General features: G+C 39.1%; 1 protein-coding gene across 10 annotated transcripts in view; it reads right to left on the reverse strand.

Moving 5' to 3' along the window:
* anks1b (ankyrin repeat and sterile alpha motif domain containing 1B) overlaps positions 1-22,168 on the reverse strand; it is a 703,274-nt gene that overhangs the window by 347,593 nt on the left and 333,513 nt on the right. For all 10 annotated transcript variants that reach the window (XR_004415215.1, XM_033039691.1, XM_033039692.1 and 7 more), the window contains one exon: positions 18,152-18,253. Coding sequence is in view for 9 of the 10 variants with exons in the window: in XM_033039691.1 (XP_032895582.1) it covers positions 18,152-18,253 (102 nt within the window). In the remaining variant the exon portion in view is untranslated. The remainder of the gene's footprint in view (positions 1-18,151; positions 18,254-22,168) is intronic.

The following is a 22,168-nucleotide window of genomic DNA, read 5'->3' on the forward strand; positions in this document are numbered from 1 at the left end:
GTGTTCAAAGAACACATACTCAATAGAGGGTTAAAATTGGAAGTAAGCAAATAAAAATTGAAATTTACTCATTTGATGATCAGCATTCACAAAATGTATTTAAATTGCTAATGGCTATCAAACACATACACTTTCATCCTGAATGACATATTTAATGTGTTTCTCCTTTCATGAAATACAATTACATTTTGAATTTATTTCAGTATTGTTAAGATTACTTTTATCTTTGCAATAATGATTGGACTAACAAAAGGAGCCACATTCCTGAACCAGCCAACTGTGCAAGAACAACTCAGATTTCATATTTGCTGACATACAAACTTTCATTTCAAAGACGTGCCAATTTGTAGGTTAATTCGCCTCTGTAAATTGTCTCTAGTGTGTAGGGGGTGTGTAGATCTAGTGTGCGAACGGGTGATCGATGGTCGGCATGGATTCAGTGGGCCAAAGGGCCTGTTTCCATGCTGTATCTCTAAACTAAACTAAATTTATATTTAATAAGCTCTACAATCTTCACTTAATGTACACATTCTCTGATGAAAATTATCCAAAAACTGGTGCAGACATATAAATACCTTGGAGTGCACCTTGATAACAATCTGGACTGGTCTGTCAACTCTGACTCCCTCTACAAAAAAGGCCAGAGCAGACTCTTTTTCCTAAGAAGGTTCAAATCCTTCAATGTGTGTAATGATATGCTGCACATGTTTTACAACACTGTGGTTGCAAGTGTTATTTTCTACGCTGTTGTCTGCTGGGGCAACAGCATTAGTGCAAAAAACAACAAGAAGCTGGTCAAACTGGTTAAACGAGCTAGCTCAGTGCTGGAGGGGAGAGTAGACTCTGGGATGGATGTGCTTGAGAGGCGTATGAGGCACAAGGTGCAGGTCATCCTGAAAAACCCTGGGCATCCCCTCCATGTAATTCTGGAGAGTCAAAAGAGCACTCGGAACAACAACCGGCTCCTCTCCCTGCCCTGTAGAACGGAGCGGTTCAGGAGATCCTTCACCCCTGCAGCCATTAGATTTTATAATTCGGATCGCTAGGCTGTAGGGGGATGCATTTTGCAATTTTTAATTTTTAATTGTTAATTATTGGTCTTTTTAAGTATTTATTGCTCTCAGGTAGTGTCCACATTGTATTCTATGTATTTTCTGTCTGCGTTCGTTTTGAATCTGTGGGTTTGTTGGTTGGGGGCTTCTGGACATCTGAATTTCCCTGAGGGGATCAATAAAGTATTTATGATGATGATGATGATGATGATTATTATTATTATTATTATTATTATTATTATTATTATTATTATTATTATTATTATTATTTCTATATTAGTAAAACCATATGCCTCATCTTCTCCACACATCCGATACACAGGCCCACACTCACACCATCTATTATGGCACTTGCTTTGTCAAGGCTTACTCTGGAAATTATGTTTAATGTGGTGATCTGTGACCCCAGAAATCCACTATAAATGATTTAACTTGCCGTCAGATAGTTTTTGCCCATAAATTGCTTCAAATGCTTATTTCACCATATTTATCATAAACTCCGTTTCAAATACCAAAAGTAAGGATTTTAATAACACAAGCAAAGGCATATTTCACAGTAACAGGCCACATTGTCCATTACTAAATGCTGAAACAATAACACTGAGAGCCCAAATTATCTTTATGGGAAGCAGTCATGCAGTACACAACAAATATACTGTTAAATGTGCAAATATTGAGAGCCCAAATGATCATGCTTTTCCAAAAGGTGCACAGTAACACAACCTGAGATATATACCATAAAATGACATCGCCGTACAAACAAACTAGATAGCACTAAGCAGACAACATCCGAGGGTGAATGCATTAGTTATGAGACATGATAATTATTGCTAAACTATTTCTCTGATCTTGAAATACAACTGTAAAATGTGGTATCTCATTCAGTTAGTTAGTGCAGATGATTTCCTAAAAATATTAAAGATAGACAAAAATGCTGGAGAAACTCAGCGGGTGAGGCAGCATCAATGGAGTGAAGGAATGGGTGATGTTTCGGGTCGAGACCCTTCTTCAGACTGATGTGGGGGTGGGGGAGGAGTGGGGGGGGGGGCGAGAAGAAGAAAGGAAGAGGTGGAGACAGTGGGCTGTGGGAGAGCTGGGAAGGGGAGGGGAAGGAGGGAGAAAGCAAGGACAACCTGAAATTGGAGAAGTCAATGTTCATACTGCTGGGGTGTAAACTACCCAAGCGAAATATGAGGTGCTGCTCTTCCAATTTGCGGTGAGACTCACTCTGGCCATGGAGGAGGCCCAGGTCAGAAAGGTTGGATTCAGAATGGGAGGGGGAGTTGAAGTGCTGAGCCACCGGGAGATCAGGTTGGTTAACGCGAACTGAGCGGAGGTGTTGGGTAAAGCGATCGCCAAGCCTGCGCTTGGTCTCACCGAAGTAGAGCAGTTGACACCTAGAACAGCGGATGCAATGGATGAGGTTGGAGGAGGTGCAGGTGAACCTCTGCCTCACCTGGAAAGACTGTTTGAGTCCTTGGATGGAGTTGATGGAGAGGTAACATGACAAGTATAGCATTTCCTGCAGTTGCAAGGGAACGTAAGAGGGGAGGGGGTGGTTTGGGTGGGAAGGGACGAATTCACCAAGGAGTTACAGAGAGAATGGTCTCTGCGGAAAGCCAGGGGGAGGAGATGGGAAGATGTGGCCATTGGTGGGATCCTGATGGAGATGGCGAAAATGTTGCAGGATTATCTGTTGTATGTGACGACTGGTTGGGTGGAAGGTGAGGACAAGGACAAGGGGGGCTCTGTCCTTGTTACGAGTGGGGGGAGGTGGGGAGTGGGAGTGGAGGTACGGGATATAGAGGAGACCTTGGAAAGAGCTTCATCCATAGTCGAAGAGGGGAACCCCCATTCCCTTAAGAATTAGAACATCTCCAATGCCCTGATTTGGAACATCTCATCCTGGGTGCAGATGCGGCATAGATGGAGGAATTGGGAGTAGGAGATAGAGTCCTTACAGGAAGCAGGGTGGGAAGAAGTGTAGTCCGATAGCCATAGGGGTCAGTGGGTTTGTAGTAGGTCGGTCAATAGTCTGTTATCTGCGATGGAGATAGTAAAGTCTAGAAATGGTAGGGAGATGTCGGAAATGATCTAGGTGAATTTGAGTGCCGGATGGAAGTTAGTGGTAAAATGGATGAAGTCAGTGAGTTCTGCATGGGTGCAGGAAGTGGCACCAATGCAGTCATCAATGTAGCAGAGGTAGAGTTCGGGGATAGGGCCAGGGTACGCCTCGAACAAGGATTGTTCGACGTACCCTACAAAGAGGCAGATATAGTAGGGGCCCATGCGCGTGCCCATAGCTACGTCTTGGATTTGGAGACAATGGGAGGAGTCAAACTAAAAGTTGTTGAGGGTAAGGACCAGTTCCGCTCGGCGGAGGAGAGTATTAGTAGATGGGAATTGGTTGGTTCTGCGGTCGAGGAAGAAATGGAGGGATTTAAGACCTTCCTGGTGGTGGATAGATGTGTAGGGTGACTGGACATCCATGGTGGAGATGAGGGAGTAGGGGCCTGGAAAATGGAAATCATGGAGGAGACGAAGAGCACGTGAGGTGTCTTGGACATAGGCGGGGAGGGATTTGACCAGGGTGGATAGGATGGAGTTGAGGTATGTGGAAATAGGTTAGGTGGGACAAGAACAAGCTGAAACAATGGGTCTGCCAGGACAGTCAGGTCTGTGGATTTTGGGGAGAAGGTAAAATCGGGCCGTGCAGGGCTGGGTAACGATGAGGTTGGAGGCTGGGGGGGGCAGGGAGCCGGAAGCGATGAAGCCAGTGATGGTGTTTGAGTAATGGCCTGGTGCTCGTCTGGGGGGTCATGGTCCAAGGATATGTAGGAGTTGTCTGAGAGTTGGCGCCTGGCCAGAGACCAGTAGAGGAGAGCGCGCCAGACCACCACGGCACCTCCCTTGTCAGCAGGTTTGATCACCCAGTTGGGGTTGTTGCAGAGTGAGTGGAGGGCTGTATGTTCAGGGGGGGAGAGGTTAGAGTGAGAAAGGGGAGTGGATGTGGTTTTCACTCTTCCTTGTGCCTTGCTTAATATCAACCTTTATTTCACTATCTTTATTCTTTTCCAAACCTGCACTTCCTGATTTTGATTTTGCATGCTTAAGTGTATTCTTCTATTTGACAAGTTGGAGAACCATGTTATCTTTTTGCTTGTTTACACTCATCATCGCTGTCCAATGCAACATAAGATCAATGCACATAATTGCTGTAAAGCCACAGAAACTACGTGAGAAGCTGTTGACATTGCAAATAATGTGCTGTTGCTTCATCATAAATGCCATATCGCGACAAATATGATAGATTCCATCCCTTGAATTGACTCAATGCATTTTATTTAATTAACGTTTATATCAAAGACCAAGGATCCCCCAAATTGTGCACCAGATGTCACGTACCTTCTTTCTCCAGATGTCGCGGTGAACAAGTTAATTTTTTTATACCAAGGTTTATACCAAATATAGACACAAAATGCTGCAGTAACTCAGCAACTGCATCTCTGGAGAAAATGGACAGGTGACGTTTTAGGTCGGGTCTCTTCTTCAGACTGATTGTAAGGTTGGGGGGGGGGGGGGGCGGGTGGGAGGAGAAACTGGAAATAAGAAAAGACCAGGACAAATCAAGGCCACAGCTTACCTCACGGTAGGGTATTGCCCCGAATGGGGGGGGGGGCGAAGGGCAATGGAGGAGGCCCAGGACAGAAAGGTCAGTATGGGAATGGGAAGGGGAGTTAAAATGGTTAGCAACCAGGAGATCCAGTAGGCCTTGGTGGACCGAGCACAATTGACCGAGCGAAACGGTCGGCAAGACCACGCTTGGTCTCGCCAATGTTCAGTAAAACGGTCACTAGTGAGGCCATATGCAAATTGTAGGAACAGCACCTCATATTTCACGGGTAGATTACAACCTAGCGGTATGAATGTAGAATTCTCTAATTTTAGCTGTCTTTTACATATACTCCCCTCCCTCCACTGAAAGTCAGTTCATCAGTTCACAGTTCACAATAATGTATCCCTCTTGGGATCAAACTGTGCCTTGCCAGCAATTGGCCTACCAGGGAACCACCCTGCCTGAGACTATCTGTTACCAGCCCACATTAGTCCTGGTCTTTTCATTCTTCCAGTTAACCCCTTGCAATCAATCTGAAAAAGAGTCCCGACCCAAAATGTCACTTATTTATTTCCGCCAGAGATGCTGCTGACTTGCTGAATTACTCCAGCATTTTGTGCCTAATTTTTAATACATACTTTTCTTTGGCTTCTAGCAATTCCATCAATTGAATTTTTGAACAATTCAGAGAAGTAAATAGATTTATTTAAGGAGAAAGAAAAAAATGCATTTTTCTAATCAGATAACCATTTTGATTCTTGTCCTGGTTTCCCATTATTGAGTGCCTTTTGATTATGTTACACAAACATTTGTGAAAAGTGGATTACCCTGAGGGTAATGAAGAAATGGAGGGTGTAAAACAGGATGGCTTAGAGTTTCTGGACTTCCAGTCTGTGAGCGTATCCTGGTTGTACCTGAAAGTTGAAAGGATTTACTCAAGAATTGCAGCTGGACATTAGAATGAGGAGATGGTGATGAAGGTGGTGGGAAAATGAAGAGAAAGGATTGAGAAATTGGGGAGACCCAAATGACTGAGAGGAACTAGGAATGAGCACCCGATGTCCCTGCAGACCGCACCCTGAATGCAGCCTGCCTCACTTGCCTGTGCCATCCATCAGTTCATTCAGGAAAGAACAAAAGAAAAAGGTGAAAAATAGCAGACTTCCCCTCGGTTATTTTTGACTGGACATACCAAGAGAATTTCTGTTTTCCGTAACATTTATAACATATGTAAAAGCAACAAAATGCTTTCCCTACACGCGCACACACAGACACACACATCATTTGAAATTAGCCAACTGCACAGCCTGTTGGTCAAACCTTGTGCTGGGTGAATAATGCTCGATCTCACCCACCCCACTCTCAACCCACCAACATATTGATATCCAGCAATTGAGCTATGCTGAAGGCCTTCACCTTGTGTGAGGCAGAGCTTGTCAGGAGTGATGATCAGGCCTGATGCAGTGCAACTCAGACCCAGTTCCAGCACCACCCTGACCATCAAAGGCAAGATCACCAAAATCCTTCTGGTGGGTTTGATGTTCCAAGTAGCTAGCTTGGATTGTGCTTGACCCATTCTGTACCATGTGTAGGAAGGAACTGCAGATGCTGGTTTAAACCAAAGATAGACACAAAAAACTGGGGTAACTCAGCAGGTCAGACCGCATCTCTGGAGAAAAGGAATGTGACATTTCGGGTCGAGACCCTTCTTCAGACTGAGTCAGGGAAGGAACTAAGATCTGACTCCCCTGACTCTGAAGAAGGATCTCTCTCCAAAACGTCACCTGTTCCTTTTCTCCAAAGACGCTGTCTGACCCGCTGAGTTACTCCAGATTTCTGTGTCTATCTCCAGCCTGTATCATACGTACACGTCCATTCAGCCAATCAAGTATACATTGATTCTCTGAGCAATCTAAGCAATTCCATTCCCCCACTTATTTATCCTGTAACCTTTTCTCTCACACATGCCATTAACACTGCTTGAATCTCCTCTCAGTCCATTAACACTTGCCTGAATCTGCTGCCGTCCATCTACAACAGAATTTAAAATATCATGGCCATAAAACCCCTCTGGATGTGGGAGGAAACCAAAGCCCCCAGCAAACCTCACTTTCACAGAATGATAGTCCATGACATAACAAACATCAGAGGGTGGGTGGAGCCACAATCCATATTTGAGCTTGTAATGCAGTATTAATGTAATTGAAAGTGTCAAGTCCACGAGATTTTTTTTTATGTACTGGGAAAGGAGCAGAACACTTTAACACAGTTGTTGAATTCAGTTACATCACTGCCAGACCACGGGCTACCTTATATAACAAGAAATTCACATTGATGCGAGCATGACTGAACAGTTCTATGGTAAACAAACTGCAACAGAATCCAGGGTGAAGAACGAACAACACTCATTTTACTTTTGTTATTACACCCCAGAAAAAGGCATCTAGGCAAAGTTTTCAAATGTGCTGAACAGCAAATCAATTTTACTAACTTTCATGCATTTCCAAATGTGCTCATAATATTGATAGACTTATTCAAATTAATTTAGTCTAACATATTAAAAGTTAAATTATATGCTGCGGTGGAAGGGATGTCCTTTGTTTTTAACTAGCCTAATTGCTTTTAGCAATTCTACGTCTAACAAGCTAACAATTCTACGTCTACTTGATTAATTTGGATTCTGCCAAGACTCAAAAATTTCCAGTCTTTATGTGTAGGAAGGAACTGCAGATGCCGGTTTAAACTGAAGATAGACACAAAATGCTGGAGTAACTCAATGGGGCAGGCAGCATCTCTGGAGAGAAGGAATGGGTGACGTTTCAGGTCGAGACCTTTCTTCAGTTATGTTCTTTGTCCAAGAAAAGGAACTGACTGTTAATAGTTGGGTTGAAAGTGACTGCCTCTGACATCAATGAACCTTTTGACCATCTGACATCAAAGAACTCCAGTAAAACTGGGATCAATGGAAGTTGCAGAATAATTATCCCGTTTGGGAACATATCAAACATTAAGAAAAATAAGCAAGTTTCCTGGACACCAAGGCCTGGAAATTCCTTGATGCCTGGAAAGACGCATTGATCAGTGTGTGCTCAGCGGGTATTGCTATCGTAAAGAACAAACAGCATTACCAACATTGAATCAACTAACTAAAATATCCTGTTTGTCATCATGGATCAGTGAGTTTACTGCAACAAGCAACTCGTCTTGCACTAAACGTTATTCACATTATTTATTTTATCATGTATCTGTACACTGTGGATGGTTTGATTGTAATCGTGTTTTGTCCTTCCACTGATTGGTTACCATACAACAAAAGCTTTTCACTGTACCTCGGCACACGTAACAATATGAACTCAACTTAACATATATCCTGACTCCTCAAAACCATTCAATATCAGCAGGATACAAGTGAGGAATGTAATGGAACACTCCCCATTTTTGTGGATGTGTGGAACTTCAATAACGCTCAGGAGATTTGACACCATCCTCCACCAAAATGGAGCAGAAATGCTCCTCAGCCCTTGGCCTGTCAAGGTTCTTTGGCTTCCTCACCTCCACCCCTCCAATCAAACAACCTACAAAGCCCCTACATACAATTTAATTCCTGGTGTTGGAGCTTTCCTTAGTGCCTGTAGATAGCATCCTGATATCCACACTGCCATTCCCATGTAACTCAGTGCAGTTATATTTTCTACCTATTTCAGATGGAGAACTAACTGGCAGGATGTAATTGACACACAGGAGATGAAAACGTCACCCACAGATCACAATTCCACTTAAAATTCCTCCTGTGCCTCTTTTATCTCCTTTTATTTTTGCTGCAACTTCCTTTTTTGTTCTTCTACTATTTAATCCTAATTTACTTTATATTTTCACATTCTCCTGTGCCAGATTTATCGGGTTTTACCCTTATTCAACTCAGTGACAGGATCATATCAAAATCTGTCTGTTATGATATTGTCAATCTTGCCCCAGTTTGATCATGTGTTTAATTAAAGTGGCTCTCCTTTTCCTCTGTAGATTTGCAGAACCACACCTTACAAATTATCAATAGTTTAAATTGCAAGATCACCACTTCAGTCTTAATAATGAAAACTACTTTGCCTGAAAAAAAATTTAAATGATTTATGCTCAAAATAGAATTATAAAACAGCATCTGACTGCAAAGCAACCAATTAAAAGTAATGTTATTAAACTCTTGTTTTATATCTTGACCTAATTAATTTGGAATGGCATTTGATATATTGGTTAGTATAATGTTACAAGATACTGGAAATGAACAGAAAGATATCGTGAAAGGTATAAAAGATCTTTCAGCAAGAACTAGGATGAAACTATCCAGTTTCATTACAATGCTGGAATAAGATGAAGTGTAACTTTCTCTGCTTACATCTTGACAGTACAGAAATTGGGAATGTGCTGTTGCAATTTTCCTGCTCCTGGAACCCTGCCAAGTGGTCTAGCTCTCTTGAAGGCATGAGGTTCCAGGAGGTATCCATGGAAACACATGAAGGACATTAAGTTATTGGAGGTACCCACTGGACACATTAAACGCACAAGAAAGCCTCAGAACGTTTGCGTGAAGGTTCATGTGAAATTATTAGAATAGTTGAGTCTGAACTCTTCTTATTTACTTGTTATCCTCTGCATCCTATCAAAAAAAAGTAAAATATTTTCCACATTAAAGATGCAATATAAATACAAGGTATTCTTGCTATTGAAGGTATCAAGTTATGATTCATGTCCTAACTCATCGATGGAGCATAAATCCAATCACAACTTTGTCATTTGTCAATGGTTAATAAAGCAGAAGAGAATCAATGATGGGCAACATTTGACTTTTACCTGGCAAAGTGGAAAATTGCCCAAATGTTTCTTATACAAGAAAGCAGCAGAAATCAAAACTAACCAATTAGCACTCTCTCAACCAGCAAAGAAATGGAAAGAGTCACCAGTTCTGTTTTTAAGTGATATCTGTGCAATAATGATCAGTGTGCTGATTCTCAGTTTGGATTATATCAGAGCCACAATTACAACTCTAGGCTTTGCTCAAACTCATTGACATAGGCAGCACGTAGCATTCTAAAATGGCTGTTACATAATCTGCTAACATTTAATTTGTCAGCTAATCAAAACATTTAAACATTTTTTCATATGATAAATGAATTAAAATATGCGAATCAAACTATGGTTTAACAGCCAAGACCTGTTAACTAGTGAAGGAAGATACAGATCCCAGGTTTTCAAGCTAAAATGTTGTACTTAGCTGGCCACAACTTTTGTTTGTGAACTGCTCCCTTGGGCAGACATGGGATTTTCCCCAGGGATACGGTAAATAACAGGAACAGTCAGCTCAGGGCTAACCTAGCCTATCATGTGGGAACAACCTATTGTACACCACAAACAATTACAGCAATTGAAAGAGGTATAGTTTTTAAAACAGGATATCAGAACAGGCTGCCTTTGTAGTGTAGGGAGGCTTCCTCGTCACAACATAGGATAAAGGTTTAGCAGGATCATGGTCAGCCACATGGTCACAGCCAATTAAATTTGTCTGCTTGGAACCACTAAATTATTCAGAGACCATGCTGTAATGTAAAAGTCACCATAATTTCTATGCCCACAGGAGTCCAAGACTATCAGGAATAATTGATGTATAAAACAAATAAGTCTCCAGTCTAAAATTAACCAATTAGCCAAAGGTTGACCAGCCCAACTCAACAGATCCATTATAGGTAAAAGTGAAGAGATTAAACTGAAAATGCCTCCCAGTCCTTTAGCCCATCTCATTCTATTATCTTGATTTCTGTTATTATCTAATACATTAATCATTAATTGTCTCACTGTTCAGTGAAGTTACAACTAATATTCATGTACAGACGTTTGAAGGTGATTTGTTTTAAAATATAACAGCATTCAGCCTAGGCTTTGACTCAATCTAGAGCTGAATGCCAAAGGGGAGATATGAAGTCCGCTCACACTATTAACGTAAAATGAGGTACCATGAAATCCTGATAACAGCAGCTCTTCAACAGAGCAGTTAAAATAGCACCCTCTTGTTCTGCATCAGTGAGGAAGCACTGTACTGTCAGAGGTACTACCTTTACCCGAGGAAACCTTCACACTGGACATAATCCTATGGAACTAGTTACATGGATAATTCTCCTAGTGCCCTACCCATTAATAACTCCTCTTAGCACTACCGACAATAGATTTTGTTTCATTGCTATTTGTGGGGTCTTCCATTGCTCAAATTTGCTGCTGCATTTCTCCACATTGCGACAGTGCTTACACTTCAACATCGCCTGCTGGCTATGAAACACTTTGTGACATCTGGAAGTTATGGAAGAAGCTATGCAAATATAAGTTCGTCCTCCATAATTTACAATCCAAGTGGTTTCTGCTACTGTTTGTCAACTGCCAAACGCCTTCGTGTGGAGTAATGAAAATAATTCATCCTTTATATCTCATCCATTTATCCAGCTTTCTCCAACACAACCTAGTTGCCACAATAATTGCTTGCTGTATCTCAGTATTAACCACATAAAAAATCTTAAATGGTTCAACTTTCCCTCTCATTCTTCTAACAAACTTTTAATGAACATAGTCCCAAGCTTTCTTCATACGCCAGCTCCTCCATCTGAGGAATAGTCCTATGAGCCTTCTTTGCATTGCCACCATGGCAAGTATATCCGTCCTTAAATAATAACGCCAAAAATGAATGCAGTACCCCAGATGCAGTCTCATCAGCGCCTGTAAATATGTGCTAACATTTTCCTACTTTTATACTCCAAGCCTTTGCAATTAAGGCCAACATTCCATTTGTCTACCTAATTATCTGCTTGCCAACTTCTGCTTCATGCAGTAGACCCCGCAAAGCCCTTTATGGCCTCAGTACTTCAAATAATAATTTGTTTTTCCACTGGTCTTCTTTTTCTTCTTTCGTGTGGCGTGCACAGCCTAAAGTTGTTGGACAACTTGTTCTATTTGATCTTCCGTTTGTGCACGTCGAGTTGATCGCATTAGTCGAAACAGGGCGGACCACGTGAAGGTTGCAATCTTCCACCCCTTTCCACTTGTCTATCCAGCATGTATAGTCTCACATTTTCCTTCATTATATTCCATCTGCCACCCATTTAACCTATCCATTATAGACAAAATGCTGGAATAACTCAGCAGAACAGGCAGAACTTTGGAGAGAGGGAATGGGTGGAGTTTCGGGTCGAGACCGTTCTTTAAACCAGCATCTTCAATTCCATCCTACACATAACCTATCCATTTACTGTACTTATGCAAGTCCTGGCACAGATTTATGTGCCAGCAACTAGTAACTAACTATCAATCTAAAAGTGACCCAATTATCTGAATTTTATATTAGCCACTCATCTAGCGAAATCCAAATGTACTATATCTACTGAATACTTAATAGTTCATTTATTTTTCAGCACAGACATTGTAAGCCAAAGGGACTGTACCAGTGCGTACTATTCCATGTTCCATGCGGGTTGCCCAAGAATCACATTGCCCAAAGTGCCATTAGTCATCGCCATCACATTGTTACTAATTAGAACGCCACTGTTAAATTTATTGGAAAAAAAAATGGTTCCAAGTTTCATTTACAGATGGAAGTCCTCACAAATAAGATATGAACTAAAGAGGAAATCACTGTTGGCTAAAATGTTCTTTATCAGCAAACTATTCCATTATGCTCTCTCTTGCATGCATTTCTTTACAGATTGTAGTAAAAAGTAATATAATTCTTGTGAAAATATTTAATTTTTCCTTTCCATGTCACTGCACAACAAATTGGCAGAAGATACATTGTTACTTCTGCTGACTCACATTCTCCATGAAGCCTCCTTTAAACAGGTGGTGAATTTATGGAAACCAATGGATTTATACAAGTTTAAATATACATTACTCATGTCATCCTCTCTGAAAGATCTATAAACTAAGCAAAGTTTAAAAAATCTCACTTCTCTCCTCAAAGTAAATCAGATGCATTATTGCCAGAGTGGAAGATTTTGAAGTACTGTTTTTGCACATAAATCTTTCAATTATTTACAAAAGACTGAAATATAATATGTTACCATAAATTACAGACAATTGTTTCAAAGTGAACTTTCCACCAATATTAATTTTCCACACAAAATGTGTTATCTATCACCAAAGTGTCAAGCCTTGTATTTGACTGGTGTCTGCTGATGCTGTACTGTTTCTAGCCACCAGGAGGTGTGCAGAATAGGTTTGGTGGTTTACATGTCAATTTGAAAATAAAAAGTACAAAAAGTCATAACTTTGCACTTATCCCACAAATGCTTTTTAAAATAGACGAAAAATGACAACAATGGAAATAGCTGCAAAAAAACTTAGGGTCAAAATGTATTTAAATTCTTGTTTGCAATGACCAGCAGATTAACTTTGCTCTCTCAATTGTTGAGAAAACTAACTAACTGTTGATTCTAATTTATGGGTTTACCTGTGACAGAATGTGGTTGATAGTAAAGTTTTCAATCACTCAATCCAATTCAGGATGCATGGAATATGGAAAGCAATATCTGAGGGGGTGGTGAAAGCAGGTAGTCTCATAACATCGAAGGAATATCAAGATGAACACTTGAATTACCATGGCATGGGAGGGACCAGTCCTATTGCTGAGAAAAGTGTCTGATTGGTACTTAATGGTCAGCATCGGCAAGTGGCCAGAAAGGCACATCCCTGTGCGATATATACACTAAAATGCGGACAGCAGAGAAATGTATGAATCACAGACTCTACCATTTCTATAAATGTGTCTCAATGATTCATTCCAATTCTCAACTTGACAAACATGTATTAGTGGTCATTCATCTCATTTTTCTTGCTGATGGGTTAGGATAGACATATTGTCCAAACTGGTTCAAATGACCCATATGGACTGTTTGAAATATGCCTCAGGATGTGATAAGGTGTGTTACAACATTTTCCAGTGTTTTGTGAATTCAAATCTATTTTACCACTTTGAATATTTATTAATAAAGTTTCCATAAATTGAGCAAAAAGGATCCTGCTCAGTGAAATCCAATATATAAAATATATAAGTAACTGCACAGAGAATGTGTAACCTTGAATAATTCAATGTACTAACTCCCTCAAGACATCTATTTTAGTCCATTATGAAGTGAGGTCTGTGTTTTTATTGAAACACGTCTTTTAACTCTACACTTAATTAACTGAGTTTTCGGTTACATACTGAGAGCTTCTTTCTGGGGTTGATGACCTGCTCACAAATTATCGCTCCCTCCCACATATACAAGTACACCAGCGTGAATTCCAACATCAGTGCTTGCTCACAAAAATGAAGCCACAGCAAAACAAATGGTGCAGCCTGCATTGGAAAATAGCAGGTGCCTGGGAGTGATTACAAGACAATTATCTGGTTAGCAGGTTCAAGCAGCATCATCAACAATAACATTGGAATTTATAACCAACATCTGATACTTTATTGAAAAGACAATAGGGTGCCATTCTAAATTATTAAGGTAGTAATTAATAGACCCCAATATCATGCAGCTTTATGTTTGTTTTGTTTCAGTCAGTAATGGATATCTCAAATGAGGATCCTTCAACAATTTTGTACATGGCAAACAGTCGGAAGATTGGAAAATGCAGAATTACAATTGCAATTTTGATAAATGATTGGTTTCCATTGAACATCTAATCAGTTGCAATGCTTTCAAGAAATTATCTTTCAATAAATGTAGATTTAAAAAGATAAAACTGCGCAGGATCATTACTAATAATGATTCTTTGCTACATTGTTGCTCGAAGTTACATTGATTTTTTCAGTCACACCAATTCATCTGAAGATTTCAATATTCTCAAAATACTCTGACCTATAACACAAGATACTTCATTCTTAAGCTTCTCCCAACCAAGTACATTTGCCTCAGATGTCTAAGATGGACACAAAGTGCTAGATGCCCTTTCCTACCTCCAGTCTGCCCCCCCCTCCCCCCCTCTACTTCCTAAGTTATTTTGCAACATTATTAAACACTGGCGTGGCAGCAGCTTCTGCACAGTGTTCAAGTTGAGGCACAAAGTAGGAATGGTGTGGAAATCTAAGGATGAGTTGAGAAGATATTTACTCGAGTTATCCAGGACCAATCCAGGTTACACCAGGGTTCTATTCCCGAGAACTGTTCATAACCCAAACAGTTCGGAGGTCAGAAATTAGGCCTCTCGACAATATATTTAAATAAACAGAGGCCAACCAAGGGCCACATATTGTTAAAACAGGGCATTTAATTCAAACATTCAGATTTCTCTGAAACCTAATATTGCCCGTACCAAGAATGAGAGATTCAGGTAAATGAGGAAGTCAGAGAAGTAAAACACTCTCCTTAAAATGCAGAAAATTAAGAGAAGATGTGATGGAATTGTGGAAAATCATTAATAGTTTTGAATGAGCAGTGTTCCCAGTAACAGAAAGGTAGTAACCAGAAAAAAGCAGATATAGGTTTTGGCAAAGTAACCAGCGGAGACAAGATTAGAGAGAGTCAGCTGTGATGATCAAGAATCACTGTTGAAAATGGGCATTAAAACAGCTCCATAAATATGTTTAAATAGATGTATTATGGAAGATTAAAAACATTGCAGTGGAAGAGAAGGGAGACGGGAATTGAATTGGTTGAGTAGTTCTACCAAATAACTAGTATGGGACCAAGGGATGATTTTACTCACAAAATTATGAAAGAATGCTGTAGAATTTTCCTTGGAAAGAACATGAAAATGCTCCAATTTTTAAGATACAGACCCAGAAAATACTGCCCAGGGGTCCATGATTAAAACAGGTCAAGATTGGGGACTTACAATTAAAGAACTAATAGTCACCCAGGTAAACAAAAGAAAACTTGAATATGTTGGTCAAGGGGAAAAGCGACCATTTATTTAAGCAAGATGATCACAGTGAAAAAAAAATGCAAGGTCAAATGTTAGAGACTGGATGTGACTGGGATTGAATGAGGAATACAAGTCAGACTGGCAATAGGAACAGTACTTGCTATTGACCGTGGTTAAGAATTGTAGAGACTCCAGATAAAAGAGTCTGATAACTGAAAGAGACAACTTTCCTGCTCATAATGATGTAATAAAGTGGCCAGGGGCAATCATTTATAAGAGGAAATTATTGCAAATGTATTTCACAGGGTCAGAATACAGGCTGATTAGTAATGCATTTCATGCTGATTATTAACATGGTCTTTAGACACTGGATATCCAAATGGAAAGCTGGAATCATCCTGAGATTATATTTGATACCTTTCATGGTACTCATTGCTACTGACAAGAAGAAGCAGCTTGTAGATACCATTTCTGGCTGCCGTTTCAAAATAATTAGCTTGATTCCAGAATCAAAGATCCTCTTCGACAACATGTACTATCTTGAAACCATCAAGTCATTGACTGCAACGATGGTTAGATTTGAAATAAATATATTGCTTGAATCTACATGGTAATATTTTTTTGTCACTGATTTCAGCTTCTCTTATTAATGTTGCAAATATCATAGCAGGTGACTATACTTTGAATGAATTAAGATATATTATCTGTTTGTCCAATATTTTCAATAGTATAAGCACATCAATTTGCTAGTCTGATTATGGTCTAATGAGCTGCACTTACATTTTAAGCATTCACTTACAATGAAAATGAAATGGTTTGTTAAATTGAAACAATTTTTTGAAATGAAATGATAATGATAATTCTTTTGTAGTACTGTACTGTAATAATAGCAATATAATTCAAGCAAACTCACATTAAGCCCAAATAGTAATTTAAAGTGAAATTCAAAGATAAACATAAGAACATTGGATAAAACGTAGACTTTGCAGCCCATCGACCTTTGCAAATATCCAGTAAAACACATCATATTTTTAAATGACTTCTTAACTTAAATTAATGTTCAGATAGTCATGAAATTTCAGTCATTAGCAAAAAAATGACTCTTGACATAATTTGCAATGATCTGTGCAAGACATCCATTTAACAATGGCTGTTCCATGTCTGGCAACTGGTATGCAACAGGTCTAATATTAACAGCTCCAACTACGTGTTAAAACAGTTTTTCAGGAAAATATGGATAGTTTTACAAGCAACCATGCACTACAAGATTGAGGTAAGGGTTTTAATAAACCACATGGCCCAGTTACTAATATATGAAAACGTAATTAATGCAATAACTCTAGAAAGAGAAACAGAGTTGATGGTTCAGATTGAAGACCTTTTGTCAGAATGGCTTCTAACTGAAATATTAACTGTTTCTCTTTCCACAGGTGCTGCTAGGTGTTTCTAGCATTTTCTGCTTGTATTTCAGATTTGTCATTTATTGACTTTCATTTAATAAGCAGAGAACCCAGTGCCAGCAACTTATGGGTTTGATATTCCAGTATGACATTTGCAATGGTATTTTAGCAAAAGGGTTGGCCTATTAAAAATGGAACAAAACAGCTACCAAAGTAAAAGAAGATTAAACCTCTCTGTAAATTTCCACTACTTAAACCGATCTGGTTTACACCAGGTAGCTGCTACATTGGGCAAATAAGACTAACCTTTGCCAATACAAAAGGAGCTTAGCTGGCTATTTTTCGGCACCATGCAGCTATTCAAGAACACCATTCACCCACCACTATCCACTAACCTTCCATTTGCTGATTAAACATTGATTTAAAAAGAGAATCTAGTTCTTTAGAGAACTTGAAACTACAGTCCAATTGTGCTCTAGAGATATAGCTCCTACTTTAAATAACCCTTCATTAAATATACACATCGATTGGTAAGATTCAGGTGCCTTGTAGCTGACTAGCAGATTGCAAGAAAAAAACTTGGGTACTTTGACAGAAGCGAAAGAATTTCTGAAAAATGCTTACTTAAAGTTATATAAATAATAATGGAGGCACTTTTATACAAGACAGGGACTGTACCTGATCCCATTAAGAATGATAAAGATGTTGGAAAGTTTTCCAGCCTTTCTTTGGGATGTTGCACTTCTGAACTATAATAGAACAAGACCCAGAATCGGATTCTACATTTACCTCGACTGAAACATGCCTTTAAAACAAAGTACCCAAGTTAAACTTTAATTTTAGGGAATTGTCAAACAATTTTCAGTTCATCATCTTTTAGATAACATTTCCAAGGCTAGAAAGTGAGAACATGTCCTGCCATTCCAGACGGGAAGGTTATTTTTTACCAGGACTAGACAGCTGACCATTTCAAATGTAAAGCAGGGCCATTGGAAGTTGAGGTTTAGCAAACAAATAGCTCATTCTGGAATTCAATGTGGGAAATAGGCCACATTCATGTGAAATTAATTCTTCATTTATTTATAAATTATATTTTCATGCAAAGAAGAACTGAATGGTTCAGCAAATACTTTGAAGGAAAAGCCAACACTCTAATTTCTCATTAGGATGCTATTTTATTTTATGATGCCAGATCACATTACCTTGTATAAGAGCTGTGATTTGTTGTGATTTCTGTGATGGATGGTCCTTCAGAATATCTAACGCAGTCCAATCTTCTATGTCTTTAATACCTGCGTCAATTCCTGGAAAAACATCACATACAAAGTCAGAAACACAAGAGGCATTCAGAGACATTTAGATTCATATGTAGCTGAGTTAGGTTTTGAGTACTAACTAAACGCCTTTCCTCTTTCATTGCCATTTCTTATGGAGATCATAGAACAATGCTAATCATTTATACCTTCAGCAGACTTGGTCATTTGGAAAGAGTTTTCAGTAGATTATTTTAAACTGTTTTATTCACATGTAAGAAGCAGACACAGAATACATTTCTGATAAGCGGCATTGTACAGCTGAATGTTAATGTTAAATCTAAACAAAATCAATATAAGCATCCTACAGAGCAAAAACAAACACATTATGCAAATACCACTTCTGTGAATTAATTGAACCAGGAAAATCTTTTATTCCTAAAATAAATTACTGTTTACAATAACAATTTACTGAAGGTCCTATTATCAGATGAACTCATGCAAAAAAAAAGCCTGGTGCACATGGAACATTAATGTGCAAATGAATCTATCTCCTGGGAGAAGACTAGGATAGAACATTGTCAGAATAAAGACTTTGGGTGGGGTTTGACTGAAAAGGTGGTTTCATAAACGGAGGTCATCTTGTCATGACCTATTAATCTAAGCAGTGCATAATAATATGTGGTAACCATTGAGTCTTTAGCCTGCGGGAAAGTCTTGACATTTACTTGTCTGCATTTTATTCAAATATTGTGATGCCGACAAAATGAAAATAAGATGTTAAGAAATTCTCAGAAATAGGAGCCCAAGCCAATTTTCGGCTAGGTTATTACATTATTAAACTTGCTAACTTCCTGCTAAATATTATAATATGCCAAATAAATTTGCTACGGTACTGGATTTATAGAATCTTTGTGTAGTATTAAATGAATCACATCATTAATTTAATAATTCTCTCAAATCTTTGTAAAAGCATTGAAACAATATTTTAAGCAAGTTATATTTATAGCTTTGCACAGAATCAATTGTACTGTCACAGCCCTGTATTCAACGCTTGCTCCCACCTAATCAGGCAGAACCCAATAGTCTCAACACATGAGGTAGTATCCTCCACAATCAATTAGAATATATTTTCAGCAAGAATACTTATTGCCTGACTGTTATCCCGATTTAAAATGTTGGGCCTACTATTGTGATTTATCTACAATTGGAAGCTATTATTCCTACCTGCTGTAATAATAACTTGGTTCAGATTAATACATTATTGCTTAATTACAAAGATTGTTCAATTGAGGTAGTTATTTCTCCCATCAGGAATAGTTTCCCAATAATTTAAGGGCATTCGTAGAAACCACTTGATAAATACGCATTTTTTTATTGAGGGAAATCTTGGGAATTTATTCAATTTGTGAATATAATTTGTACTTGTTTTTGAGTAAGTTTAGTAAATTAAAACTTTCCACAAATGTCTATCATGGAAGATCACTTAGTCTTGTTTGCATGCCTGAAACACATGCAAGTTCAACCAGGATGACTGAGTTTGCCCAGAAATTAAGCATCATCTAAATATTTGGGAGATGGCATCAGCTATTATGTCATCACAAACAGTTCATCCATTTAGGAAAAATCAATGCTTGCCACCTGCCTTGCCAAGACGGAATCATGTAGGAGAGAGAATGCAAGAGGAGACAATCATGACACAAAAACAGCCCTTGGGAAACTATGGAGATGGAGCAGCAATGTTGTCAACAAAAGGGAGATAGAGCAGATCTTGTTCCTGTTCCTTTCCACATCCTGAGGCTTTCTCCATGCAATGAACCCAAAGCCTATTTACATTGTCCCCCCCAAAAAAGCTTTTATTTCCAGTAGATTTTTTAAATTTTCATTCTAATTGGCTCTGGTCGACAACAGAGTGAAAATCAAAACTTAAGATTATGGGGGGGAAACAGGGCTTTTTTTCTCCTTTCTAATGAGTGTTTTGGACCTGACACATTAAGAAGGGTCCTGACCCAAAACATCACCTATACATGTTTTCCAGAGAAGCTGCCCGACCCACTAAGTAACTCCAGCACTTTATGTCTTCTTTTGTCAACCAGCATCTGCAATTCCTTGCTTCTCTTTCAGCAGATGCTACCTGACCTACAGTGTGTTTTCAGTATGTTCCGTTCATATTTCAACTTCAGGCTGATTGTCCTTGTCAAACTCACTTGGACCATCTCTGACATCTCTCTGCCCTTGATGTGATTGTCCAGTAGCTGGCCTGTGGAATGAAACACTGGTTCCCAAACCTGCTCTTCAAACATCAACTTCACACATGTACATTGAGAAGATAAACTCTGCCTTTATCGCTGCTTTCCAATAGAATTCCTCAATCTACTGCTGGGACATTGCTAATGAAAGTGAAAAAAATGCTGGGACTCTGACATGAAAATAGTAAAATAAAGTTGTAAACATGCAGCAGATGAGGCAGCATCTGTGAAACGGTTAACATTTCAGGCTGAAAATCTTTTATCAGAACTGGGGAAGAGTAAACGTTATTTCGTTGCACAGGGAAGAGGGTGGATATGACAAAAGGTAAGCTTCTGATTTGGCGAGGCCAGGTTTACCTTCAGGGACAATGTGCAGAGATCACCTGTCCATTGGTCAAAACGGGTAGTGAGAAAAAGAAAAACACAAGATAAAGAAAAGTGGAGGTGGAGGGAGGGAGAGAGGATGAGGAGAGAGGGCGAGAGAGAAGCTCAGTTATATGAAGAGTCATCTGGCACTTGTTTATGCAACTGAGCTAGTCCCATTTGCCTGCATTTGACCCATATCCTATCCGACCCCTTCTATCCATGCACCTATCCAAATGTGTTTTAAACATTATAATTGCACCTGCCTTTACAGTTTCCTCGGGTAGCTCATTCCACATTTGCAAAGGAGAAAGACTGCACCAATATCACAGATGGGTGACTTCCTGCCAAAAATGACCAGTTCCAATACTTTCAAGAGAGAATTAGATTTAGCTCTTAGGGCTTAGGGAATCAAGGGATATGGGGAAAAAGCCAAAACGCGGTACTGTTTTTGGATGATCAGCCATGATCATATTGAATGCTGGCTCGAAGTGCCGAATGGCCTACTCCTGCACCTATTTTCTATGTTTCTACAGTATATTTCTAAGTGGTTAAGTTATAGAATTTGATACTTTGTCCATTCAGTGAACAAAGATTAAATGCTGTTCCTCTAGCTTATATTGGGCCCCAAGAGGCCCAACACAGCAATGCAGGAGGCAACAGACAGAGGTCAGAATAGGAGCAGAATAGGAGGATTAAAGTAGCAGGCAACAGGAAGCTCAGAGTCACCCTGCATTACAACCATTAAACAATAGATGGAAGAAAATTGAATCAGATTAATGTGGATCAGTCCCAGGATCCAGAATGGACAATAATTTATACTATAGAGAACAATATATTTTTTGCCCCACATAAGATTGATTTCACTTAGGGATTTTATAGTTTCATAGGTCGCGTTATTCATTATGGCATTTATTCAATAGAGAAATAATTAATATAAAATAATTGATCTATCTTTTTGCTGTTACAAAATTTTATATGCTTCAGAGGCTAGTTATGATATACAATAAATAGTCTGATCTAGTTATTAGGTTACAGTAACTCACATTTCTTTGGCATTCATCCAAGAGAAACAATATGCTGCTCACAAACAATCAACTTGTATCATAGACCACTTACTTAAAGTGTTTTATGTATTTTTTGACAGGAGCTATTTTATTATGACCTAGCTAACAGATTTCCTGAGGATGGTATTTACTTTAGAAAGCTATGCATGAGCACCACACTGATTCAACCTGACATTAGCAAGGCAAAAGGCATGAGGCCACGTTAAGATAAACACCCCAAAGCAGCAAACAGTACTGCATTTTTGCCCTAACATTGCCTGTAACAAAATTTATTTTGTACTTATTTT

This window comes from Amblyraja radiata, chromosome 21 (genome assembly GCF_010909765.2).
Source record: "Amblyraja radiata isolate CabotCenter1 chromosome 21, sAmbRad1.1.pri, whole genome shotgun sequence".
Lineage (NCBI taxonomy): Eukaryota > Metazoa > Chordata > Chondrichthyes > Rajiformes > Rajidae > Amblyraja > Amblyraja radiata.